The 27,306-nt window shown below is 47.7% G+C and overlaps 1 protein-coding gene across 5 annotated transcripts in view; it reads right to left on the bottom strand.

Moving 5' to 3' along the window:
- Positions 1-27,306, bottom strand: part of CENPE (centromere protein E) — a 2,471,681-nt gene that overhangs the window by 1,856,159 nt on the left and 588,216 nt on the right. For all 5 annotated transcript variants that reach the window (XM_069630970.1, XM_069630968.1, XM_069630972.1 and 2 more), the window contains exons 17-18: positions 25,674-25,730; positions 25,418-25,585 (exon numbers count right to left, since the gene is read on the bottom strand). In XM_069630970.1, the coding sequence (XP_069487071.1) occupies positions 25,418-25,585; positions 25,674-25,730 (225 nt within the window). The remainder of the gene's footprint in view (positions 1-25,417; positions 25,586-25,673; positions 25,731-27,306) is intronic.

Raw genomic sequence — 27,306 nt, 5'->3', positions numbered from 1 at the left:
GTTAAAATGTGTGGGAGGAGACTGGATAAAGAAGGTGTGTGGTGTGCACACATGCCTACCCTATGCCGTCCTCATTCTTGGAGAGATCTGTGTATGTAGCTGTGTTCTGCTCTTCTTGATTGGTGATGCACTTTGATATGAACAGTGGCATCTTTGCAAGAGTTATGAGAATCAGGGTGTGATCAGAAGGCGCCTACTTGCTTGGCTCTCTGTGATGGTTTCTTTGGAGGAGGAGGCTCCTTGATAAGATCCTGCCGAGGCTGGTTTTCTTCTCCAGTTTCTCTATATTCTGCAACATCTAATAAGTCTGTCTACATAATTGATCCTTACCTTAAGGAATTGGACCTCAATACTCAATGCCAATAGTCAGCATCAAATCAGTTCTAGAGGTAGAACATGCCACAGATTAGTCCCTCTATAACTAACAACTTGGCGTTGTCCAGAGATCATAATGCTTATGCAGAGGTTCTGTTGGACCACCAGGGCTAATCGGAACACAAAGCTCTGAAGGGAAAGGACTCATTAATTAAGCTTCCTCAGCCTAATTCACTAATTGCTCTGAGGCACCTTAACAAATGTTACATTTGTCTACAGTGTTGCCAATAGAAAGTGTCACAGGTGACTTTAAGGACACCCAAGCTACAAAGGATGGTTCAAGAGTTTATATTTTGTAGAACTCAAATGATTCAGAATCTTGATGGTATGTGATTGAAATATAGCACACTAAAGGAGTGCCTCTTCAGTCTCCCATGAGTTTCCCACCGCCCTAATCCAGGATTTGCTATATCCCAGGTTAGCAACTAAAGATCAGTAACGCCAGTCTACAGTTCCATATGGGGTTATAAGTTCTTGGCCTTTTCCATCTTAGTCCATCTAGGGTTTTCTAGATGTGAACCCATCCTGAAAACTCCTCAATATTTGTACTTCAATCTGGTATGTTGCCTTTCCAAATGCCCAGTTCCACTCACTCTGGGGTCCCCCACCCTTTTGTTCCTTTCCTTGAAGTTACTTCTCTCTTCCTCTTCCTTCCTTAGACAGCAACTGTTATCGATCTTTGTTTGCTTTTCTTCTGTTCACACAATCTCCTAGCTTCTCCATTCCATCATTTCCATACCCTCCTCTACTTTTTCACCCTCTATTTCCTACTCCTCGTTCCTCCCACCTATCACTTCCCTTCTCTGACTTTCATTCACCTTTCACACTTCCTCAGGCACTGCTTTTGGTGTCACTCATTTATTCTTCCACTCTAACACTACCCATCTCTCTTAGCAACCACTTATGCACTGTTACACTCAGATAGCACCCACAATCAATACCTCACCAGCACACTGCTCCAAATCAGTCACTCGCTGTTCTCCCATGGATAGTTTGGTTCAATCAACGATGAAAAGGATTTTGGGCTTGGTAGTTGTGCAGGAAAAACAAGGGAACTCTGGCCACAATGGGGTACAGCAGGAATTGGGTGACAGACGGTACCTTCATTAAGATGCATGGCACATGTCGGGGCAAGGTTCTTGTTCAGAGACAGTCTTCCCTAGCTCCAACCTCCCCCTGTGACTGGGACAAGGCTGTTTCTGGTTTACGCCATGGTTTCTCCTCTGTCCCAGGTTGGGGATGGTCTTGAGCTCTCCTCGACAGGGTCAGTCCCCTCACCCTGTTAACAGACCACCAATGCAAACATCATGCAAGCGTTCTTTCAGAATGTTTTGCCACTGCAGGCAGTGCATTTGACAAAAATTGGGGAGAGAAAAAGGAATCTGGTGAAACCGGAAAAACATCTCTACAAAAAAGTCCAACTGTTTAAGTGAAATCAGGTTTTTCAAGTTTCAACAAGTGACAAAATGATTTCAAACTTAGTGTTCCAGGACCATGGGTGATCATGTCAGAAAAGGCAAACCAAGCTTCAACTGTCAGTAGACGTATCCTGCACACTCATGGTCTGGGCCACTAAATTACTTTTTGGCAGTCTCCCCTTATGCCTAAAATGAAACAGTATTTCCAAGCATGTAAGATGAGCACTCGGTTCATCTAACTGAAAAATGTCACAGCATTTTAAATTTTTTGTTTTGCAACTACTATTTGCCTACTAGCGTCCTGCTTCATGTTTTTCATAAGTCGCACTGTTATGTTTAAAGTCGAATATCTCAGGCCTAGCACTACATATCTACGGTTATTTGGAAGGGGATATCCAAAAATGGTTTTGGCAGAAAAATAATCTCCAGAAAGTCTTAATTATGTGGCCCGTCGCCATATATGAAGGTCGTCCCCCAACCTCACTGCAATCTTGCAAGCATAAATTAGGTTGAGATAGGTACTGGGACGATTCATGGGGTGTTGTTGATTCTCCCCAGAGAGGAGCCCTTCCCTGTGAGGCTAGGGAGGTGAGCCCGCTATGCAACAATCCCCCTAGGGGGTGGCAGAATACAGGACCTCACATGGAGAGACTCCCCTTATGGGGACACAGACTCCTGTTCTGTGATGGAACTCCCTAATACTCTTACCTCCGACACCATGCCAACCTGAGAAGACCACTGTGTTACAGGAATACTCCCTTCTTTCCTTATGCAAGACTTGACTCCACCAAGAGGAGGAAAAACAAAGGGCACCTACTAAGTAATATTGAGTCCTCTTAAAAGTACTGAAAGGAAGAGGATTTATAGAGTTATGCAAACTACTCCTGTTACATGCCTCCCAGACCCTCTGCACAGCCCTGGCTTCTCATTTCATCTCTAAAACCCAGGGCATCCTATCCACCCTCTCTTCCTCTCCTCCTCCTCCCTCAACTCTCTCATCTACCTTCCGGCCACCATGTGGCCACCTCTCCTCCCTCTTTCTCTGTCTTTCCACTGTTCTACCCAGACGAGGTTTCTAGACAAGTCCGATCTATGAAAGTCTCGTCAAAACAGGTTATTCCCTGTTCTTCCAAAACCATCAAGGACCACATTGACTTCTGCAACTATTCCTTTGCCAACGGAGCCTACCCTTCCCCCGTGAAGCACTCTCTTGTGCACCCTCTTCTCAAGAAACCCTCAGCTGACCCCCTCCTTCCCAGCTAACCATCGTCCAATCTCCATCACTCCTTTCCTGGGCAAACTCCTGAAAAAGCTGGCAACCTCCCAGCTTAATCTTCATACTGAATCTGTTGGTTGTCTCCATGACCATCAGTCTGGCTTCAGAGCAGCCAGAAGCACAGAAACTGCTCTACTGAACATCCGTGAAGACCTGCTCTCTAACCTTGATTCTAATCTCCCCTCTGTCCACATCTTACTCTCTCTTCTGCCTTTGACGCGGTCAACCATGCCATCCTGCTCAATCGTCTATGTGAGGACCTGGGTATCGCCGATCAGGACTTGGCCTGGCTGACCTCGTTCCTCTCTGATCGAACCTCCCAGGTCCAAGTTGGGTCCTTCCTTTCCTCTATCTCACCCTCTACCTGTGGTGTTGCCCAGGGATCTAACCTCTCTCCCTGGCTGTTTCACCAATATTTGGCATCCCTCGCCCACTGCATTGCAGCTCTCTGCTCCAACTTTCAGTGCTATGTGGATAACGCTTGGCTCGTTTCCAGGCTCCCCTTTGCCACCTCTTCTCCTTCTACCATCTCTGACTGGGTCTGCTATCCAGGAGTGGTGTGGCGGTAATGATCTCTGCCTTAATGCCAGTAAGACAGATTATCCTCATCGGCACACCTGCACCCTCCTTTCCTGTCACTCTGGCCGGCCTCCCTTGGCCCTCTTCCTGCTCCCACCTGTGAGGCTAAGAACCTCGGGGTCATCTAACTCTAAACTCGCCTTTTCTCCTCACATCTCTGACGTCTCTAAGAAGTCAAACTACCAACTGGTCCTCGGAGGTATTCTTCCTTTCCTCTCCTCATCCAGAACAGGACTGCAAGACTTGTCCTTGGCCTCAAGCCCAGGCATCGGATCTCTCCAGCACTGAAATCTCTGCATTGGTTTGCAGTGGCTGCAAGGATTAAGTTCATGTTATGCTCACCTGGTCTCTGCGGGGGCCTTAGGGCACGGTTGCAACCCCCCCCCAGGAAGTAGATCCCCTCTGCCTACCTTCTTCCTCTGAAAATAGGCTGTGGGCTGTGGTGAATGGAAGCACTGCTCTTGTGTAGATATGAGTGGACGTAAATTCGCCAGCCTGTGACTGACTCCCCTCTCAAACCTTTCTTCCCATAGCGCGGTTTCCGTGAGCATGCATCGACCCATTAAGGCTCACCAGCTGATTCTTAATGGCAAGCTCTCCATCCTGCTACTTCTGGTAGGGGCACTTTTATGATGAGGACCGAGTTCCTTCACTGGCCCTTCGCACGTGGTTGTCCAGTCCAGCTGCGACTATTCCACGCCTCTCTGGTAAGTGTCTTTCAGTTTTCTCTTTGTCTCCCCTTTCTTGTTACTCTTCGTTTGTCGTGAAGTATTTGTGTTCTTTCCACAACCCGTTCTCCGCTTGTTATTAATGTCTATCTCTGCTTTCCCCCACATAGGTGTGATTGCGGCCCAGCAGAGCTACGAAGCACGAGACCGTGCCGGATGAGATGGGAATGCTCCTGCGGTGGTCCGGCAGCAGATAAGTGGGTGTTTAAGGATGAGCTCGTAGAATTGTGAAGGCGCGACCTTAAACTGAATGTTCGTTATGTATAACCTTGTCCTTTCGTCCTTTTACAGGGTCAGCCTTTGGAGATAAAGATTGCTTCGTGTTGCAGTGTCGAGAGCAGGATTCATGTGTTCCAGAGGATGAAGATGATGGAAGAATGGACGTCAGGTTCAGCAAGTGAAGAATGCAGGTGAATGCAGGTTCCAGGATGCAAGCGCGTAAGCAGGAGACTGGATTCCCAAGGTAAGTCTGCTTTATCCCATGCAAATGCAGATTAACGCGAAGCGCTGGCCTTTGGATGGGAGCGGCTATATAGCAGAGTTTGTGAGGCCACGCCCAACAGGCCTGGCTTGCCTGCCACACCTTGCCACTCCCTGAGTTAGCACATGCACAGTATCTCAGGGAGGCCACATCCGAACAATGTGCACCTGGAGCTGCTTCAGCAAAATGAAGCTCCAGAGTAAAAGCATCTTTACACAAAATAAAGTGTTCCCGTTTACTGACTTTCATGAGCCTGGCGACGAAGGCGCCAAGACGGTGTCCACCCGGGCCCCCTGTGATTGTGACCCTTTGTCCTCTTCTCCTGATGGCACGATGTCAGTGTCCTTGGGCCCATTGGGCCAGTGACCATGACAGCACTCCCCGGCAATGCCCCTCTCAGAGGTGGTCCTTCTCCTGGTTTGGTGGGTTTATTGCGGTGGAACTGTTTGAATAGTCGTGTCGCGTGGACATGTTCACTAGATTCCCAGGTTCGGTCTTGAGGTCCATAGCCTTTCCAATCTATAAGATAATATAACTTGGACCGGATCATCTTGGAATCCAAGATAGTTTTGACCTCATACTCTGGCTCTCCTACTATTTCAGGATCTGGTGGAGTATTGATCTGTGTACCCGGTTTCATTGGTTTGAGGTGGGAAACATGAAACACTGGATGGATTCACATATTGGATGGCAGATCCAATTTCATGACGGCAGGATTAATTATGGCTTTGATAGTGCAGGGTGCCATATGGGGCGGAAAACCCTTGGTCCTTTCAGTGGGATGTTTTTAGATACTAACCAGACCTTGTTTCCGACCTGGTAACTAGGGGCTCCCCTTCGGTGTTGATCTGCAAACCTTTTTTGTCACTCTTTGGCTCTGGTCAGATGCTCAGTTGCTTCTTTAGAAACCTGGGTGATGGTTTTGTGCAAGTTGGCTATTGCTGGCATTTCCAATGTGTCAAGTGGATCGAAAACAAATGTCCGTGGATGTCGGCCATACACAGTGTAAAACAGACTTTGCCCTGTACTGGTGTGAACAGAATTGTTGTATGCATACTCCGCTAACCAAAGGACGTTTTTCCAGGGGTTTTAGGATTGGTGTAACATACATCTTAGATACTGCTCTAATGTCTGGTTGGTGCGTTCAGTCTGGCCATCGGTTTGAGGGTGATGGCTTGTGGACAGCCAAAGGTCAATCTTGGAAATTTTACAACACCTTCTCCAGAACGCTGAAACAAATGGAGTTCCACAATCCGATATTAGTACCGATGGGAACCCATGCAGTCGCACAATCTGTTCCAGAAACACTGTAGCAAGAGCAGAAGCAGTAGGGAGTCCTTTCAAAGGAATGAAGTGAGCCATTTTGGAGAACAGATCCACGATAACCAAGATGGTGGTGTAACCGTTACAGGAAGGAAGATCTGTGATAAAGTCCATGGACAGAGTGTGCCAAGGCGCTGGCGGTACCATCAATGGACGTAATAGACCAGCTGGATTTTGCTTTTGGGATTTGTGTTGAGCACAGACACCACAGGTCACGATGAATTGGGCGATGTCCTTTCTCCAAGTTGGCCACCAGAAGCTTTTCTTTATTTTATCCTGAGTCTTTGCTATTCCTGGATGTCCTTCCACCAAGGAATCATGATAGTTGGCTATGATTTGATTTTGCAGTTTTTTTTTTTTGTTTATCAGGAATGTGCAGTCGCCCTTTAACAACTTTATTTATTTCGGTTACAGCATTATCATATTGGAGAGACTCCCATTACAGTTGATATATGTGAGGTATGATCAGTTCCCCCTCACAGTGGCTTCTCCCTAGTCTCCCCCCTAGTCTGTGGTGCTCCGATGGGCTGGGGATCCGTCGGGGCTTCGGGGGCCCAGAAAGTTCGACACCAGGCGGGGTTGGAAAGTTAACGCTGGGAATCGGGTATGTTAGTCTAGTACTGGAGCACAGCAGTCGAAGCGGTGGCGATCCCCCCTCTCTAGCTACCGTGACCTTCTCCGCCACCAGAATCTCCCAAACATTTATCCACCATAGGGACAATAGAGGGCCCTCCTGCGATTTCCACTTCCACGCCACTGTGACCTTGGCTGCTAGCAGCAGATGTGTAAGTAGTTTAGCAGAGCGTCCTGTTTTAGGATAACAGTCTGGGCTTGCCACCCCGAGGAGGATCACCTCCGGGTCCATCGGCAGTTTGTGCTGGGTAATGTCCTCAATGATCCGTAGGACCTCCTTCCAGAAGGATTGCACTGACGGGCATCCCCACCACATGTGGAAAAAGGACCCCCGCTTGCAGCAAAGTCTCCAGCAACTCGGGTCTATATCAGTGTTGCAGTGGTGCATGCGAACTGGGGAGTAGTACCAGCGATGGAGGAGCTTTAGGGTGCATTCCTTGTTCGTAACGCATCTGGAGGTCGAGTTGATCCTAGTCCATATCTCCACCCATGTCTGGTCTTCGATGGGGTGTCGCAGGTCCACTTCCCATCCGGACATGTATGGGGGTCTGACGTTTAACAAGTCCTCCAGAAGGAGGCGATACAGTTTGGTGATCCGTCCCCGGCATGTGCCTTCCCCCAGCGCCTGTTCAAGGGGATTAAGGTCCCGGGTAGCCCCTAGGCGGACCGTAGGCTGAGAGAGCAGGTGGCGCAGTTGGGCATATGCAAACCTCTCCCTTTCCGTCAGCTGAAAGTGATCTTTGCATTACTCTAAGCTGAGCAGATTGTTGCCCTCGTAGAGTTGAGAGAGGGATCGGAGGCCCCATGCAGTCCATCGGCTGAAGCAAGCTGCCTCCATTCCTGACATGAAGTCAGGGTTCCAGATGACCGGAGAGAGCGGGCTCAGACCCCTGGGCAACTTCCTCCTCCACTGGGCCCATGACCAAGCCTCAAGGGTTGCTTTGGTGGTCGATAACATCTGTAGTCCGTGGCTCCAGCAGGCCCCTGGGATATGTGGTCAGGAGTGTAGTTGTGGCTGACATCTAGTTTGCTTGATACAGGTCCATTTTGGGGGGGCGCCCAGGTCGCTAGTTGGGCCGCCAAGAAATAGTTCATAAGGTTAGGCAGCCCAAAGCCGCCCCATTTTGCTGCCCCAGTCATGATTTTCATGGGTATTCCGGCCCTGCGGCCCCTCCAGATGTATTTTTCGCGAGCTTCCTCTGAAGTTGCTCCAAGGCCTGCTTCGGGGGGAGGGAGGGGGTTGTGAGGGTCCGGGAGAGCGGAGCACAGGTATAGCAGTCTAGGGAGGAAGTTCATTTTGCATGCTGTGACCTGTCCCAATAGGGAGATTTCTTAGTTGTCCCAGCGTTGGAGGTTATTCTCCATTTCCTTGAATAGAGGGGGAATGTTAGCTATGTACAGCTATTTCGGGTCCACTGTGAGGCGTATTCCGAGGTAGGCCGATGAGGTGGTGCTCCATGTTAGCGGGCACAGTGCCTGGAGGGTGGCTATGAGGGGAGCACCCAAGTTGACGCCCAGTGCCTCCGATTTGGAGTAGCTCACCCTGGAATCCTGCCACTCGTTTGAACGCCTCCAGCTCAGTTAGGACGGCAGGCAAAGAAGACTGATGGAGATCATCACATCGTCAGCGTACAAGGAGATCTTGAACCGCTTATCGTTTACGTCCAGCCGGGCGATGTGGTCGTTGGATCGTGTCCTTTGGGCGAATGGTTCCATGACCAGGTCAAAGATCAGCAGCGAGAGCAGATATCCTTGTCTCGTCCCACACGAGAGCTGGATCGGAGTCAAGGTCTTCTGGTTCAGTTGGAGTGATGTTTTCAGGGCTTTGTAATTTGCTAGTACCATTTTTTGGAAAGTAGGGCCAAATCGGAAAGCCTCCAATGTGAGGCTCATGAAGTTCCAGTCCACCCTATTGATCGAAGGCTTTAGTGGCATCCAGAGTTAAGACTGGCAGGCCCTGTATTCTTGGGTCGCGACTTCGATGAGATTGAGCGCTCGGCAGATGTTGTCCATAGTGCTTCTTCCTCTGATGAAGCCCGCCTGGTCTTGATGTATGATAGATGGTAGGACTTGCGCTAACCTGTTTGCCAATACCTTTGAGTATGCATTCGCGTCCACATTAAGTAGTGATATTGGTCTATACGATGAGCATTCTTTTGGGTCTTTGCCAGATTTCAGTAGCATGATTGTGGTGGACCCTTGCATGGAGGGAGCTATAGTACTTGTGTCCCGAAAGGAGTTAAAGAGCTCTGTCATTGGGTGCAGAAGCAGGGGGCGAAAGTTTGTAAAACTTTGGTGGGAAGCCGTCTGGACCCGGGGCCCTGGGTTTCAGGGATTTGAGTATTTCTTCCACCTCTTCGGTCGTGATTGGGGCTTCCAGGGCGGACCGGTCAGTTTCTGAGAGATGATGGTTCCTGGAGGGCCTGCGGGCGGGGGGCTGAGGTCAGGGGGTCGGCCAGATGGGCCGCTGCCAGTTGCAGTTTTGCTCCTTCGCCATGCTAAGTTCTACCCTTTGGGTCTTTCAGTGCAATAATGTGGTTCCGTCGGTGGGCTTTGGCTAATTTGCTCACCAGATATCTATTAGCTTTATTGCCATTCACGTAGTAGCTCTGCTTGGTCCGAAGGAGGGACTGGGCTGTGTCCTCGGAGTAGTGAGCTTCCAATTTCGTGCGAGCTAGCCTCACCATTTTGGCCGCTTTGGGTGACCATTTCTTCTTTAGGGTCACATCTGCCTCCGCCATCTCCTCTAGCTGGTTTCTACTTAAAGTTTGCTTCCTCTTATATGCGTCGGCCTGGGCTATCAATTCCCCCCCTAATTACGGCCTTCATGGCTTCCCACCTTGTTGCTGTAGAGAGGAGGTCGGGGGGGGGGAATCCTTAAAATAATTGTTGATCGCTGTGGAAATTGCGTCACGCACCGGCATGTCATGTAACATTGGTTCATATAGGGACCACCTGCGTCTTTCCGGGGGGTCTGGGTCAAAGAACCTTGCAGTGAGGAGTATTGAGGCATGGTCAGACAAAACCCTTGTGCCAATTTCAACTTCATCCGTGAACTGCAGGAGCTGCGGGCTAGCTAGAATCAGGTCTATTCGGGATGAGGAGCGGTGGATGTGGGAGAAGAATGAGTAGTCTGCTGTGACCGGGCGGAGGACCCTCCAGGTGTCCACTACGCCCAACATTTTGAACAGGTGACAGAGGCCCAGAGCAATCCTGAAGTCCCTGGTTGATGGAGCGCCTGTCCTGTCCAGTAAGGGGTTGGGAACCCGTTGAGGTCCCCACCCGGGACCACCATCTTGAGGAAGGGGAAGAGTGTGGACTCCGGGTCTGCGTAGAAGGCCTCCTGACCGTCGTCTGGTGCGTACACCACGATCAGCGTGTGGAATTGGCCATTGAGATCACCCTTAATCGCTACGAATCTGCCATCTGGGCTCTGCAGAGCCCCCTTCTCCTTAAAGGGAGTGCCTTTCGCCAGCAGGATCGCTGTGCCCCTTCTCTTGCTGGGGCCCGAGTCCAGGTAATGTGTTGGGAATGCTTGGCATCTCAGCCTAGCGAAGTCTTCGGCTAAGAGGTGAGTCTCCTGGAGGAACCCCACCGAGGCCTGAAGGTCCTGTAGGCGTTGAAGGGTGGACTGTTTAGTGGGAGAGTTCAGGCCCCCAACATTCAATCAGATGTAGCGTAGCTTGGTGTGTGCTGGGGGTCGGGGGGGGGGGGCTTCTGCAGATTGCCTTTAGTAATGAGGTGGGTGGTGGGGGGAGTTAGCCCTGCGTTCAAGGGAATCCTCCAGTGGAGAGATGTCGATGTAACCGGATTTTACCTTTGTCCAAATCAGGGCCAACTGTGGCCCAACTACCAATGGGGCTGAGGGAGATCCCAGCCCAACAAGAGGAAAAGAAAAAACTAAAATTAACCAAACTGGCCCTGGTGGGCCTCGGGCCGGAGTGACTGTCCATCCACTCGGCTGGGGCATTACATGGGACTCCCGGGTGCCAAGACTGCAGGTCCCGGCATGGAGAGATGAAGGTTGGTTACTAATCGTGTGCGGCGGGAGGTTTCCCTCCAACTCATCCAGCGGCTGTACTGAGGCTTCGGCGTTGAGCTGTGTAGTTTGTCTGCTGGGGATCTTCCTCAGGTGTCAAGGGCTCCCCCCCATGATGCTGCAGATTTCATCAAGGGAGTGGATTACCCTTGTCTGGCCCTCAAATGTGAACTGGAGCGAGGCCGGGTAGAGCCACCGATATCTGATCTTTTGATTCTGCAGGAAAGTTGTTAGGTGGCCGAAGGGCTCTCTGCCGTTGGACTGTGGAGGAGACTAGGTCCTGGAAAAGCTGTATGGTGGCTCCCTGGTATGTAAGGTCACCTTGTGAGAGGCTTGCCATCATAATCTCCTGTTTCGTTGTGAAAAAGTGGACTCTGGTGAACACTTCAGGGCTTGCGGCTGTCGGGGCACTTCAGCGACCTCGCAGTGTATGAGTGCGGTCCAGCAGAAGCAGTGACTTATCACAGTCCGGGAGGAGAGTCTGGAAGAGATCCCCGATGTAGGCAGGGAGGGAGGGCTTGGTCCGAAATCGAGGCAGGGACCCCTTTGATGCAGATGTTGTTCCTGCTGGCCCTGTTTTCCAGGTCCTCCTGTTTGCGGTGAATACTTTTGTTAGGCAGAAACCTGTGCAGTTCCCTCTGGGACCACTGCAAAAGGCTTAGGACTACAGGTGTTGGCAGTAAACCCAACTGGTAGCAGTCTGTACCACACAGATTTACCTGGTAGCTGTGGCTGAGCAGTCAGACTTCTTTCAAGAAGAGTTAGACAGTATACAGAGTATTCACAATAGGTCAAAAGAACACAGTAGAACAAGCAAACACTGACCAGAGCTTGGTGTAAATGAGATATACTTATTTATTTAAAACCACATCTAACAAAACACACTGGCACTAAGATCAAGCAGTTCAAAAACACGGCCACTAAAAGATACACTCCCTTCAACGATTATTAGACAAGTCTTCAATAAAGCAACACTTATTTTCAGATAGCGGTGAGCGCTTAGCGAAGATGGCACTCTAATCAATCGGCTTAAAAGAGAGAGAAAGGCAGAGCAAAGATAGAAACAGATCCCAACACTTTCGTAAGCACAAAGTAGGAGAAGAAGGCAGGTTAAAACCGTAAAGTCAAAGTTAACAAGGCCGGACCCACTTTAAGAGGCTCCGGGCGAAATGTGTCCAAGGTCACACGGTTTAAAAGTGCACTAAAAGTCTCGCAACAAGTTCAGAAAGGAGTTGGATCAACAGAAAGGGACTAGTTAAATGGTCAAGGCGGCCAGCCCAGTCCAGAAGGTTAAGGGGTTATTATTACCTTGTAGCAATCTTTAGAGAGGGAGGCCTGGCGGACACGGTACCTTGAAATGGTGAGAACGCTCCAGCGGGGGCAGTTGTTCCTGGCAGTGATTGCAAGTCGATGCTTTGTCCGGAGGAAGAGAGGATCTCCTCGAGGAGGAGAGCAGGAGTCCGTTGCACTGCCATGGAAGAAACCAGCCGCAGAGTTCTCAATTAAAAGGAGCGTTTCTTTTTATACGTGGTGCAAGGGTAAGTGGCTATCCGGTTGCCGGGGTGCTTGGCATGGGCAATTCGACCACTTGGATGTCTTGGAAGCGAAGAAAAAGAAGGTAAACTGGTTGTGCCCACCAGTCAAGGGAAGAAGCCTCTCCAGCAGGGAGATCTCCCCTGTCGTTGGGAAGTGGTGAGTCGGTTCAGCAGGGCTCCACCGGTGGTGTCTTCATAGCAGGTCGGCTCAGCTTCTCCGTCTTTGGATTTTCAGGTCCTGTGGCGACTTCTGAAGTTCCACTCCCAAAAGCCCTGCTTTTATGCAGCACGCCCCCATTCACTCAGCCTAGCTGTCAATCAAACATGCTAAGTTGTGAGCCGGGCGGCTCAACACTTGGGCCAATCACATGAGTGCGACTTGAGTTACCAAGGTAACTCAGTCCAGGGTGCCTAAACCCCCTCCCACACCCTCTGTGGTACCCAGACAGAGTGGCACCACTTTGGAGGGCTTGTGTGTAGAAGCCCGCCAAAAGTGGAACAAAGGGCTCGACCTTTGGTTTGGAGTTACAGAGGCGAACACAAACGCCATTTTAAAACTGAGTTCTGGCAGAAAATATCAACCAGTGAATTATTAAATAAATAAACCGGCGGTATGTTTGAGGCTAAAAAAAAGTATTAGCCTTGAACAATGGGAAAATCCCATAGAGATATATTCGTGGTTGAATATAAAAAGTAGTATCCACTGCCACCAGCCAAAACTCGACGAGGGGGGACGGGACAGTGCCCCCTCGCATAACAGACCCAGGGGCAATCGGATTGCCCCTACCATTACGTCCACAATATGATGGTTTGTACTGGTTCTGTTAGTAATTTGGGACTAGTAAAACCAATGGTGACTTTACATGCCCTGGGAGACAGTAGTCAGTCCCAGGGTATGGAGTCTATGGTGGGGTGTCATTATGACACCCCTGTGTCACTGTACTGAGGGTGCTGTGTAACACACATAGTAAAAACACATGAGACCCTATGGAGCAAAAAGACCCCATAGCCCATAAAACACATTAACATGCAAAGGAATACCACAAATCATGTCCAAGAGTGTGAGGAAAAAGTCTCACTCTTGGCAGGAGAAAAAAACAAACTCCAGAAATCCAGCAAAGCTGTTGGGGGACTCACTAGGTTAGGAAATTCAGCCTAAAGAGAGAATTCTCCCTAACAACTTTGAGTTGTCCTCCAGAGACTGGATTTTCTGTTGCAGCTCTGCAACCTGCGTTGTGTGTTCCAGGACTTGGTCTTCTGTGTCCCTGACCCCATGTTCCACCTCCTCAACGCGGTTGTCCAGGCCTTCTATCTTGGTCATAACCTCTGCCATGCAGTTGCGGAATTCCTCTTTGATGTCGGCTAGGAGGCCCTGGATATCGTCTTTTGTAGCCCACTGTCCCTGGACCCTTGTGGGTGAGGAGGGTTGGGCCGAGGGGGGGTCCGGCTGTTTGGGTTTCTCCCTCAAGTGCAGAAGATTGGCTATGTCCACTGATTTCGGGCCCTTGTGCTTAGACATCTTAGTATCTGGGTCGCTGTCTGCTCAGGTAGTTGTTGTCCGCGGGCGGCTTTTGGGGGCGACAGCCGTGGAGGAGGAGGGGGGGGGGCCATGTCAGGTGGGCCACACTCTTCGCATTAGCTGGGTGCGCAAGTCTCCGAAAGTTGTCTTGGTAGGCGACCCTACCTTGTCAGTGGAGGCTGTCGGGTCACCGTTGGTGGAGAGCGCAGTGTCCCCTGGAGCTGTCTGTTGTGTGGGTCAGGTTTCCCTCTGCCAGATTGCCAGGTGGGCGGCCGAGTCTGGATCTTCTTCAGAGCCAGGCTGGCCCAGCCTGGAGTGGCAGGTTAGTGTTGGGGCCACACCACTGCAAGCTTCTGCTGGTGTCGGCCAGGGGAGAGGGGCTCCCGGTGCAAGGGAACTGAAGAGCTTGTTGACGCCAAGGATTAGATCAGAGGCCATTTCCTTCAGTTCAACAATCCTCTAAGAAACCTCTGTAAACTGATTCTTGCCGAAATTTACAGTAGTGATTGAGATATATTTTCTACTGCATCGAAAATTTCGTTTGGAATGCTGGTTGCCTGTTTTTCACTATATTCCAATGCTTTTAGTAAGAGCATGCAGGTTGATAGTGGACTCGCTTGGGAGGGTCATGACTGTTACTGCAGGTCCTTCATTGTTATCAGTAGTATCCAAGGTCCACATGCGTCAACCTCTGACGCATACACAGAGATGTCTTGCTGGGTCCACAGGGAACAAGGTGAGGGGGGGCCCTGAGGGGCTGTCACTACAGGTGGAGGGGTTCAGGGTCGGGCCACCTCAGGCTTCCCCCGGCAGGTGCTGAGGGTGGTGGGCCTGCCGCAGGCAGAGGCGGGTGCAGGTACTAGGAGGGCCGGTTCTGGCTAATGTAGGGCCCGCGGTGGCGGGCAGAAGGGCCGAGGACCCCTGCGGCACCGTGAGGGCCCGGTGGCGTAGGATGAGGGAGGGGACTCCAATATGTCCTGTTTTTTAATGTGTATCGGTCTCCTTTCAATAGCCATTCCTGTTGGGCAGATTGACTCATCTGGCAGTGCAAGTCGGGTTTAAAGTCGTCAAAACAGGCAGTTGCGACAATCGTGTTTTGGATCCGTTCTTCAGGAATGATGGCCATAGGGTCTGGTGTAGTGAAAGCTTCCTTTTCCTCGCTCATGCGGGACAGGGCGTCTGCCTTACCATTGCGTACTCCCGGTCTATAGGTAATGATAAAGTCGTATTCAGCAAAGAAGATTGCGCCTTAGCGGTCTTTAAGAATTGTAGGTTGATCCGTGATGGCAATGACTGTATGTCTAGCTCCGAGAAGATAATTTCTCCATGCTTTAAACGCTGCTTTGATTGCTAGTAATTCTTTGTCAGTGATTACATAGTTCAATTCAGGAGCCGAAAACCTACGGGACCAGAATGCCACGGGGTGCAACTGTCCCGTTTCAGGGTTCCTTTGTGACAACACAGCTCCCATTGCTAGGTTGGATGCATCTGGTTCGACCACGTATAGCAAGTCTGGTTGCGGGTGTCGTAGAACTGGTGCTGTGGTAAATGCTAGCTTTAGTTTTTGGAAGGCTTCCTCTGCTTCTGTAGACCAGCAGAATTGTTTGTTTTTTCGCAGCAGGGAGGTAATAGGGTGGACAATTTGAGAGAAACCGGGAATAAATCGACGATGGAAGTTGGCGAACCAGAGCACACTTTATACTACTTTTGTAGATGTCGGTGCGGGCCATTGAAGGATATCGTCCACCTTCCGTGTATCCATGTGAACGCCTCGTGCTGCGAGAATAAAGCCAAGAAATTCGACCTCTGTTACATGGAAGAAACACTTTTCTAACTTGGCAAACAGTCAATGTTGTCGGAGATTTTCTAGAACTGCCCAGACATGACCGACGTGGTCTTCTTTGGAAGTTGAATAAATGAGAATATCATCAATGTAGACAAGTGCGCAAACGTCCAGTAATTCACGGAGCACGTCGTTCATACAAAACTGGAATGCCGCGGGGGCATTACAGAGCCCAAAGGGCATAACCAGGTATTCATAAAGACCATATTTAGTGCACAATGCCGTCTTCCACTCGTCTCCTTTGACGCTTACAAGATGGTAGGCCCCTCATAGGTCCAGTTTTGTGTAAATCTGCGTGTTTTTAACCTGATCCAGGAGTTCTGGGATAAGTGGTAACGGGTATCTATTCTTCACCGTGATCTGGTTTACCCAAATATGTTGTGGATTCCTTAGCCCATCAAAAGTGCGTAATCTTAAGTGATACACCAAGTTGAGCATCTATGCAAATGGATATGATCTCAGATTTGTTCAGATTAATCTTAAACCCTGAGACCTTGCCGTAATCATAGCTGCGATAAAATGGGCATAGAAATCTTGAGTGCATCCAATGAGTCTAGAATATCATCTGCGGACGTTTTCAGCTTGTGGGAGTGTCATCCTAACGGACTGACTACTATGCCTGGGTCGGATCTAATCTTTACTGACAGGGGCTCCAACGAGAGTTTGAAAAGAAACGGGGCCAGAGGGCAACCCTGTCTTGTGCTGTGTCCCAGATGCACTGTGGGTGATTGTTGACAATTCACAGAAGCAGGAGAGGAGTAGCATGCGAAGACCCACTGAAAGAAGTCCATAGAGTGCAAGCTATTCAACAGGAAAGCACAGTCAAGGCTTTCTCTGCGTAGACAAAAAGCACAGCTCGGCAGTTCGGTCTCTGGGCTTTTTCAATGAGGTGAATAACCCTTCAAATATTGTTCCGTGTAAGCCCCTCATATGAATCCAGACTGATCTGGGTGCACAAGTTGTGGCATAAGCACTTCTAGCCTTGATGCCAGCACTCTAGTTAAGATCTTAGGGTCTGGGTTTATAAGAGCAATTGGCCGGTGTGAACCGTATAAGGTTTTCTACTTTTAGGTAAAACCACTGTCTGCCTCCAACAGAGGCAGTGGTGGATCTCAGTGGGTAATTATTTGGAGAGCGGTGAGGTGGAGCACCAGTAAAATCTGAAAATCTGGGCATAAACCTGTCGTGAAGCCATCTGGGACCAGCGGCTTAACATTTTTATGGCCTGTGCCATCTCTTTTGGTTGGACTGAGGAAGCTAAAAGGGACTGTTGAGTGTCATCAAGGCAAGAGAAGGAGCAAACCCCTAGTTATGTTTCGTTCAGTCTGCAATCCTGAGTCTCTAGTATAGAGTCGGATAGAAGCCAATGAACTCCATTTTCTCTTAATCCTGAAGGAGACTCGCCCCTGTGTGCCATTTTATAACCTTTAAGTACTTGGGTTCCTCTGCATTCGTAGTCTATGAGCTAATATTGTGCCTGACATTTATCCTTTTCATAAACATCTGTCCAAGTTTCGAAAGGACCGGCTCTGCCTTGCCTTGTTCACTAGAATGGTTTCTATTTGGCCCTTACTAAATTTTACTTCCTCAATCTATGCATTGTGGGATTCTTGCTATAATCCCTCTCAGCCCTCTTAAATTGGGCCACCAATTCAGAGGTCATATTTATTAGCAGTTTTTTCCTGCCGTGACATTGTGCCCTTTACCACCACGTTAAGGGCATCCCAACGTGTTGCTGGTGAGGTGAGAATTTCTAGATGGTGTTTTAAAAAAGTTCCTTATGCACGTATCTACTGCTTTTGCTTGCAACAGGTCTTTCAATACTGCATAGCAAAGTCACCATCTTCGATCTGGTCCGGGGCCTTTTCAGATCTGGCGATGAATGTGAACCAGGGCATGATCAGTAATTAGTATGGGCGATATGTTACAGCTTAGAGTATCTCCCATCAGGGATTGCTATACGAATATAAAATATAATCTAGTTTGTGATTATTGCACATATGAAAGAGGTAAATTCTAGGTCTGGAGGGTGTGCTTGTGTCCAAACATCTACCAGTCCAACTCAACCATCCACTTGACTGATTTTGAAGCAGCCCTAGTAGAAGCTGTGTTGCCTCTTAACCACCCCATATGTGATTTAGATACCAAACTAAAGTCGCCAGTTAGTAGGACTTTACCCTGTGTATTTGCTGTAAGTGTTGTCAAGAAGGGTTTCCAAAATCCTTCTTTATTGTGTTGTGCGCATAACAAAGCAATTGTAGGTTGACCAACTATCCGTGCACAATCAGATAACTTTTACATACATTATAGGCTAAGTTCCTTTGCAGCATGACTGCCATATCACAAGTTGTAATAAAGGTCTAACCCATCAGGAACCCTTCTTGCCTATCCTAGAACCCATGTGCTAATTGTGGAAGGAATTTAGGTTGCAGGGTTGTGGGTGGGTGTCACTCTCCCCACCCCCCTCCTCAAACATGCTCTAGGTTTCTGCTTCATTGCTCTTGTTAGATCTCTTCATGATGTTCTCTCTGTAGCTCAGATGATTCCTCTGGTCAGGACGACATTCTGGAAGATGGTCCAAGTATGATGTCACCTTCTGCAATGTTAAAACGTGGCTTCTTTCCCCATGAGTCGAAAAATCAGCCTGAATGGGCGAGTCCATCTACATTTAGTTTCTTGGCCCCAAGGAGGGCGACCAGAGTGAGAGGGAAAGTGGGAGCAGGTGTCAAAATTAGAAGGATCTCCGTTTTACTGGCATTAAGGCAGAGATCATTGGAGGCGCACCAAACCTGAATCGTGGAATAACAGTCAGGAATAGGCGAGAAAGAAGAGGAGGCTGAGAGGATCCTGAAAAAAGTCCAGTCTCACCAGCATGACACTGAAAATTAGAGCAGAAGGTAGACATCAGGTGGGCCAAAGTGGTCAAGTAGACATTGAAGAGCCAGGGTGAGAGGTTAGAGCCCTGGGGCACACCACATCTGCTAGAGAGAAATGACACAAGTTGGATCTGGGACAGACGGTCCAGGAGGAACGAGGTGAACCAATCCAGGGCCAGATCTGTGATGCCCAGGTTCTCACAGAGTCGTTTGATCAGTATGGCATAAGTGGCCGTGTCAAAGGCAGAGGAAAGGACAGAAGGAAAACTAAAGTCATGATTAGCGAGCAGATCTTCACGGACAGTGTTCAGGAGACCGGTTTCCATGCCTCTGGCTGCTCTGAAGCCAGACTGATGGTCCTGGAGATAACCAACAGATTCAGTGTGGAGTGTGAGCTGGGAAACAGCTTTTCCAGGAGGTTGCCCAGGAAAGGAGTGATAGAGATTGTTCGATAGTTTGCCAGACAGGTAGGATCGGCAGAAGGCTTTTTAAGGAGATGGTGCACAAGGGAGTGCTTGAGCAGAGAGGAGAAGGATACAGTGGTGACAGGGTGATTGCAGAAATCAGCCAAGGCTGGTGCAAGGGTGTCGATGTGGTCCTTGATGGTTCTGGGGGAGCAAGGAACCACCTGTTGGACACTTACAAAGATCAAAGTTGTCTAGAAACTTCGTCAGGTGTTATCCAAGAGAAAGAGGAGAAAGGAGGAGGAGAGGGAGAGGCGGTCAGAGGGGGGCTGAGAGAGGTAGAGGGAGCAGCAGAAAAGAGAGAGGACAGGATGTTCAGAGTTTTAGTGGTGAAGTGAGAAGCCAGAGCCGTACAGAGGGCTGGGAGGGAACAGGAGAAGTGGAAACTGCAGAAGGATTGGCCAGCTCCTTGCAGATTATAAAGAGTTTGGCCGTGTTAGAGGCGGCAGAGACGCAGGCTTGGATATGGACTCTTCTTAGACAGAACAGTCTATAATGCCTTTGGAGCAGATGGCAGGCTAGTTTGTCAGAGGCGTGGCCTAAGCCCTCCACTTCCTCCCAGCCACCCAGCACTTCCGTTTCAGGGCAGCGAGGTCTGAATCATACCAAGATTTGAACTTGGAGGTGGCTCCAGGTGGATTCTCATGACAGGGGCAAGGACATCCAGAGTGTTGGAGATGGAAAGATGAAGGTTAGAGAGGGCTGGGTTAGATTGCGAGTCAGCCGCAGGCATAGGAGGAACCGAGAAAGTAGCGGCAAAGACATCCACTGACACACGCTTTATGGGCCGAATGACCAGATGGTAGGTGGCAATGCTGGGGAAGGCTAAGCCCAAGGCACAGAGTTTCAGGTGAGAGGAGAGCAGAAAGTGGTCTGTACACGAGAGTGTGGTGAAAGGATTAAATGGGAATGTCTGAAGAGATGAGAACATCCAGGGTGTGACCGGCAGTGGGTCGGACCAGAGGGTAGAATGGAAAGGGAGCGAGTCGCAGAGGTTGCAGAAAAGCCCAGAGGAGGGATAGAAGCATCCAGGTGGATGTGGAGTTTTCCGAGGAGGAGAAGTTGACAGGTAGAGGCAAGGAGAGAAGAGGAGAGGTGAGCCCACTCAGAGGAAGAGGGCATCCTGGCCAGGTGGCCTGTAGATTGCAGCCACAGTCAGAGGCCAGGAGAGATAGAGCCTGCAGACCAGGCAGTCAAAGGAGTAGGCCTGCATAGAAATGACTCCGTTGTTGCGACTCAAAGTTTAAAAAGATAATGAAAGTTCAGGTAAGTAGCTGTATCAATACCACTAGAGTAGGGTAGGCCTGGTAACAGATTCTTGACCAGATCACCACAGATCTAAGGCAGTAAAGTGGGATGGGGACATGACTTTAAATCCATATAACAGTATGGCAGACGGCAGGAAAATAAACAGTTATGTTAACTCACCCCTCTGACTCCGATCTCTCCAGAGACCACGGCTGAGATTCTGGAATCCGCAGGGGACAATTTTGTCTGTACTTGGTCTGGCCACAGGAAACTCAGGGTTGTGGGTGAAGAGGTCACTTTGACAAGGGATTTAGTTTTGGTCCGTCGTGGTGCTTGAATCTCAGATCCAGGCAAGACTTCTGCAGAGCAGGCAACCTCAGAACATCTCCAGGGAGTGAAGAAGACTGACTGAAACTGGATTCACCACCATCTGACGGCGACAGGAGATCTTCAATTGAGTAACAAAGAAGCAGGTCTTGCAAGGTTTCTGTTGATGCAAGAATGCAGAAAAGAAATACAGAAGCAGCCATCTTTTAGTACAAGTTGAAGATCATTTAAGTTCCAAGGATGAACTCTGAATGGAGACTGCTGCTGCAAGGTAGCCCTGGAAAGAGCTGGGCAGTCCACCAGATGGTCCAGGGACACTTTAGAAGTCTCAGATGTCACGGATCCTCAAGCAGCGGTTGAGATTGGTTGTTTCCAATGGTCCGGGTGTCAAAGCACAGACAAGGGTCTTGTTGAGATCAGGCAGTGGAGCAAGGCTTCAATTGAGTGGAAACGATCAGCTGCAAAGTTCGACCACGGGTCATTAGCTGCTCCACTTCTTCATAGAGGTCTTGGATCAAACGATCTGTGGAATGGCTACAGAAGTCGTCCATCCTCCTTGTATCCAAGCAAGAGTTGGACTGAAAGCTCACTTAGGTCCACCAATGATAAGAATCTGCACAATTGAAACTGGAGCTGGCTATTCAATTATGGATAGCCACTGGCCACACAGAAACAGACATTCAGACACCAGCAGCTGGACTGGGACCAGACAGCCCCGGCTCCTGGCGACACTGACCAACCCTTAACCGCCTAAAGTAGAAGTTTTCCACGGGAAAATGCATTCTATATAGGGCAACTACAGCTTTGAGGGGGCAGGAAAAAGGCCAAAGAACAATATGTGAAAGGACAGGCAACAGTCTCATGGCAGAGCCATAATAGAGTGCTAGCCACTCTTAGTGGCCATTTGCCTAATTGCAAATGTGAACAATTAAAAAGTATCAGACACATTAGGAAAATATTTTCCTTGACCAGCCCATCCAGGACACATTGTATTTGTATACCAACTTTCGGTTGTAACTTTTGGGTTACAAAGTATTCAAACCACACTTAATTTCAGGATGTGTGCAGTTGTAAAAATACAAGAAATTCATTTAATAGAGTCTCTCAGAACTGATAGTCTTATGGACTGATCAGTCGCCCCATAAAAATAAGTATAAAGCAAGGGAAGTAAAGCAGACAGCTTTACTGACCTCCAAAAAGTAATTTCAGCCGTCAACAAGCAAAAAGAGTGTCCCATAGAAGTCTAGGATCTGCGTGAAATGACCAAAAGCAAAATTGCGACTTCCAAAAGTCCGACATTTTTCGCAAACATATATGTGGGGGGAGACTCCACACAGCCACCTTACCCCTATACATTTTTATTAACTTTACCCCCCCCCAAATATATATCTGCAAAAAAATAGGGGTCAGACTTTTGGGCCTCAGACTTTTTGCCCTCTATCATTTTGTCCTATTCCAGAAGTCTACAGGCGGAAAGCAGCAAAAGGAAAACCTTTCATAACATCCTTCATCCATCCATCTTAAACCCATTCAATACCCCTCACCCATGCATTCCCTTAATTCACCCATCTGTCCTTCCCACCATCTATCGGCCTCCCCTCATCCATCTGCACCCTTCACCTTTCCTAGTCTTAGCCAAGCCCTCCCCTGACTGCCTCCTCTGCAATCTGCCTCCTTATCGGTCCATCTGCTAGTTTATCCATCCCCTTATGAGTATGCCCACTCGTCCATTCCTAACCCATTTGCCCCCATCAAACCAGCCACCCCTGCCTCTTACCCTCTATCCCTCCCTCCGTCCCCCACCCATAAATCCACATATCCCTCCCCACCTTGCCCGCCCATCCAGTGTCCACACACTAGCCTCTCCCTCATCCACCAGCCTCCATCCACCAGCCTCTCCCTCATCCACCCGTCCCTCCCTAACATGCTCAGTATCTTGCCCACCAGACCCTCTCGCCTGCCCCATCCATCTTTCGCCCCACCCTTCACCCATTCCTCTGTCCATAGACTACCAATGCCTTCCCTTCCATTAATTCCATCCTGCCGTCCACCCCCTCCCGATCAAGACCCACCCCATACCAGCCTGAAATGGATGACAGAAGGGTGATTGTGGATGTAATACTGACTTTCTCATCTCCCACCTAGTTTGATGTTCTAACAGTGGATGATAAATGGTCCATCTAAAATGATGCTACATTTTTGTTCCCCCCTCATCTTCCAACAGTGGGGCGATAGATGAGATGGATGAGACTGACAAGATTAAATGTTTTGTTTTTTTCTCCAGGCCTATGGCACAGGAAGGAGTATATATAGGATTTTATTTTCAAAAGGTGAATCTGAGGTTTGGCGGATCAAATGTTCTAAATGTTTGCTGTATGCAGCAGTTCAGGTAAGGGCTAGGTATGTGCTGAAAATCTGAGTTGACAATTTTGAGGTACGAATACTGAAAGGGTCTATGGAAAACCCAATGAAAACATCTTAAGCTCCTCTTTCCCCAACTCATTCTTCCACCCTTCTACTTCACCATTCATTTACCCTCAGTCTCCCCTTTTCTTCTCTCTCTCCCCATTAGACTCTGCAGTCTCATTCTAAACTTGGTTTTCACCCTACTGCGTCTCCCCTTAATCCCTATTCACTCTTAAGCCCCAAGTATACACCTTACTCATTCTTTATCGTACTGCCCTCTAATTCTCATCTTTTCCTCTACTTTTAAAGGTGCAATAAATCTTCTGATTCACAATACACCTTCTCTTTCCCATCACTGCCGAGTTTATCGATCCAGCTTCTCCATTTGCCAAATCCTTCAACTTATAGTTTATGCTCAAGTGTCCCCTAATCTCAACTTGCACTCTTCTTCCTCCCTTTCAATCACTATGTAACTTTTCTCATTCTATGGAAACTAGCCTTATGTTTTTTTACTTCTTGCTCTATGCTCAGCAGGTCAAACTGTAGACTTAGTATTTCTCGATGTATCTGAAGACTTAGACACGGTTGATCAGTCTATTCTTCTGTACCCTGTCTTCTCTCTGCTTTTCGGGTTCTGGGCACCAATGCTTTCACTCTTACCTCTGAAAGAACCAATTCAGTCTCTTGGCCTGGCAATATCTCAACCCCTACCCTCTTCAATTTGGTGTCCACTAGGGTCTTGTTCTTGGCCCTCTTCTTCCTCTATAGTATTCCTCACTCTTTCTGCTTTACTAAATGTAACATTTTGCGTCACTTCTACATACAGATAATTTTCTCTTTCTCCAATAGTCTTCACATCATTCTTAAATGACATTTCTGCTATTCCATCTTGGAAGCACTCTCTCTTCAGCTTAGCTGCACTAAAATGGACATCCTTTTCTTCCTTGCCACTACCATTCCTCATCCTACCCCCACCTCCTTGCTTTCCCCACTTGTGCTAGGAACTTCAACGTTGCCTCGGATTCTTTGCTCACTTTCTTCCTACATTGTTACTTAGCTCATATCTGCCATTTTAAACTCTACAATATTAAAGTCAGTCCTTTTCTTTCCTTTCACATAAACAAAACGACTCATTTTCTTCTCATGGCTACTGCGCGGTCAGCCTTCCGATATCTCATCTCACCACTCTTTGTTCAATCTACAGTTCTGATGTTGATATTTTTGCTCTGTCTCCCTATACATCTGTTAACCCTCTTCTTTGACTCCCGTCTTCCATAGCATTTCCTCTGAATAGTTTTTAAACACATTCATGGCCGTGCCCCCAAGTATCATACCTCGCTAATCTCCTCTACGCCCCCAATCTCTATGCATCTTCTTTCTGCTCCTTCTCGTCTCGTTTGATACTTTGTCATTCTTAGTTCAAAACACTAGGATTCACTTCCACTTTATTGCAATCAACTTGCCTTCATATTTTCCGTACTTTATTAAAACGTACTTTCTCTCTTCTCCCCAACTATTAATCTCATCTATTCTTTGCTAATTGCACTTAGGTTTCCATTTTGATTGTACAGATTGTTTAAATGGTTCTGCGTTTTTGCAAAAGCGCTTTATAATTCACAAACACAAACACCTACTTTCTGAAAACTTTACATGGACGCATTCATCAATCTTTACCAGATTTGGGCTGAGTGTTTGATTGCTTTTGGCCGGATAAGTGGTTTGGCAAGTTTTGGGGACAAATTATAAAATCATCGGAAAACAGTCTCTTGTTATCCTATGTAGAGTGCCATATACATGTGACTATAGTGGCACAATCACAACTATTTAATACATGTGGGGCACAATAATCACCCTAAATTACCTTGGTACAGAAGGGAGATTATTAGGTGGCTGGGGCAGAACATAAAGCACATTTTCAGTGTCTTCTTGGTGTCATGGTCATTCAAGATTTCAGATTGTCTGCAGCTACAGCTATGCCGTAAGATTAGACTTCTGTGAGAAGGAACACTTTGAAAAGTAGTACTTCCTGAGAAAATCTTGCTGGGCAATGAGAATACCTGCACAAATGGTCAGCAGTTAGTCTCCTTATAAGTCTTTCAGGTAAAGGAGAAAAATGAAACTAACAGTTCAAAATAAAGTCTGAATATAGGAAAGGAGGGCACATGGTTCTGCATATTGTGGCATCTTTTTATCATGGTGATTAACAGACAGTGAATGAACATACAATTCTGGCATGGCAGAGGAACTATGCAACTATTAACGGTTTGAGGAAATTCAGGTTATTGTACTTATTTTTACCCACATTATTAAATACCAGAAATATTTAGAACAAATTAAAAACTCTTACCTCCTGCTCCCTCTGTGCTTTTATTTCAAGTATCTCAAACTCTGAGAGTTCCTTCTTTTCCATTAACTGTATTTGTAAATGATTGATTTCTTGCTTTAGGCTCTCATTCTCCAATACTACACTGTCAAAATGGTCACGCATTATGTGAAGTTCATTCAAGGCATTTCCCTGGAGAAAATAGAAACATCCAGAATCTCTTACAACTTAAAAAGAAAACAGGTTTTCATTTTAGTTCAAGTAAAGTAGTAAGTCAAACCTTCTCTAACATCAGGGCTTCACAAATCTGGACACTTTCCTTGAAGTCTTCATTACACTGTAAGAAGAAACAATCATGTTAGTATTGGACATCCAAAATCAATTGGAAAGAAACCCATCAGGTTCAGGTTTACTGTTGGACAAACATGACGTTAAAGCTACCTGGGTTTTCTGCTGCTCTCCGCTTTCGATAGCGAGTAGAAATATGGCTAAAGAGATTTAATGCCTAGGGGCTACCAACATATTTGCTGGGATAGTTCCATACAAGGACCGAGGGAAAAGTGCATCTTCCATAGGTCGATAATGGAAGGAAAGGCAGACTGATAAAACCGATTGAAAAGAACATATGCAAAGTTGTGTTTCATTTTTCCCTATGCAAGGATAGGTCTACAAGTTTCAGCAAGCAAAGGAATTAAAAAAAAAAAAAATAAATAGGGCTAGCACAACGTGTCACATCTGGAAATGGTAAACCTGGCAGCTATCCATATTTGTACCGGCCCCCACACAGCTACCACATCTTGCAGCTAAAAAAATTCCAAAATGGTTCCAATGATCAAATGACAGCAACATAACAAGTGCAACGTTTCCCTCAGTGCGACCCTGAGAAGTGGAACTATTCTAGAGTACATGAATCTATAAAATACCAAATCAAATTCAAGCCTGGAGGAATACGTTCAGTTGAAATTTTAAATTACACACATATTCTCCAAGTATTCTGGATCCACAGAACCTTTCTAACATAATCGGGACTCCTACATCCTGTCCCCTTTCCTTCATATTCCTCGACCATCATCCTTTGGGGACAGGACCAGAAGAGGAAAGAATACTATGGACTAGGAGTACAGAAGTCGCCACATCGAGTTACCAACTATTCCGGTAATAGACGTTGGGTAGTCAAATCTGCCTGTTCATATAAGGAACTTGCTTCTGGAGATCTTCAGCAGTCGCTAGGAATTGGAGGAGGGTGGTGTCTGTTGTGGTCAGAGTGCTGCTGCATTTCACTCAGGGTTTCTAGATTCCTTCAGGGTGATTTTATGTACTTTATATTCAAATACACCTTCAAAAGATTATGTTTCATTGAATAAGACAAGCAAGCCTTGCTCAGGCAACGTGCTTGTATGCATTCTAGGATGGCTTGATTGAACACGGTTCCACACTACATGGTGGAGTGCAATAGCTGACACACAGGACTTTAATTTATTGTTAAATCTATTAACACACTAAGTGAAGGGGAAACTGCTGGGAAGAAATTGTTTTCATAGTCTCACAGTAGAGGGCAAGTGCAAAATCAAAGCACTACCCAGTTTAGAAAAAGAAAGTCGTCAGTATCTGAGTTGCGTGCGGCAATCATCAAAAAATAGGATGCCCCCTAGGCCAGCAGGCAGGCAAGAGGAAGGTTTGCAAATGCTTGACGTTTCACATGCAGAAATAGATGCTATTTACTGGGATTTGTGATTCATTGGTGTCAGCATGGTACATTAACAGACAGCAAAAAGAAGCAATACATCAACCATAGCTACCAGTAATCCACATTGAAACACAGGTTGTCAGTTCCCTAACAAAAGTGGGGTTTGATGCGGTCCATGATTGCACAGAGCTTTTCAATGGAGAAGGTTCCTTGCCAATGGTGGGCT

Source organism: Ambystoma mexicanum, chromosome 6q (assembly GCF_040938575.1).
Source record: "Ambystoma mexicanum isolate Mex_15411 chromosome 6q, UKY_AmexF1_1, whole genome shotgun sequence".
In the NCBI taxonomy this organism is placed as follows: domain Eukaryota; kingdom Metazoa; phylum Chordata; class Amphibia; order Caudata; family Ambystomatidae; genus Ambystoma; species Ambystoma mexicanum.
The sequence above is the reverse complement of the archived record's forward strand: the minus strand, read 5'-3'. Positions and strand labels throughout refer to the sequence as shown.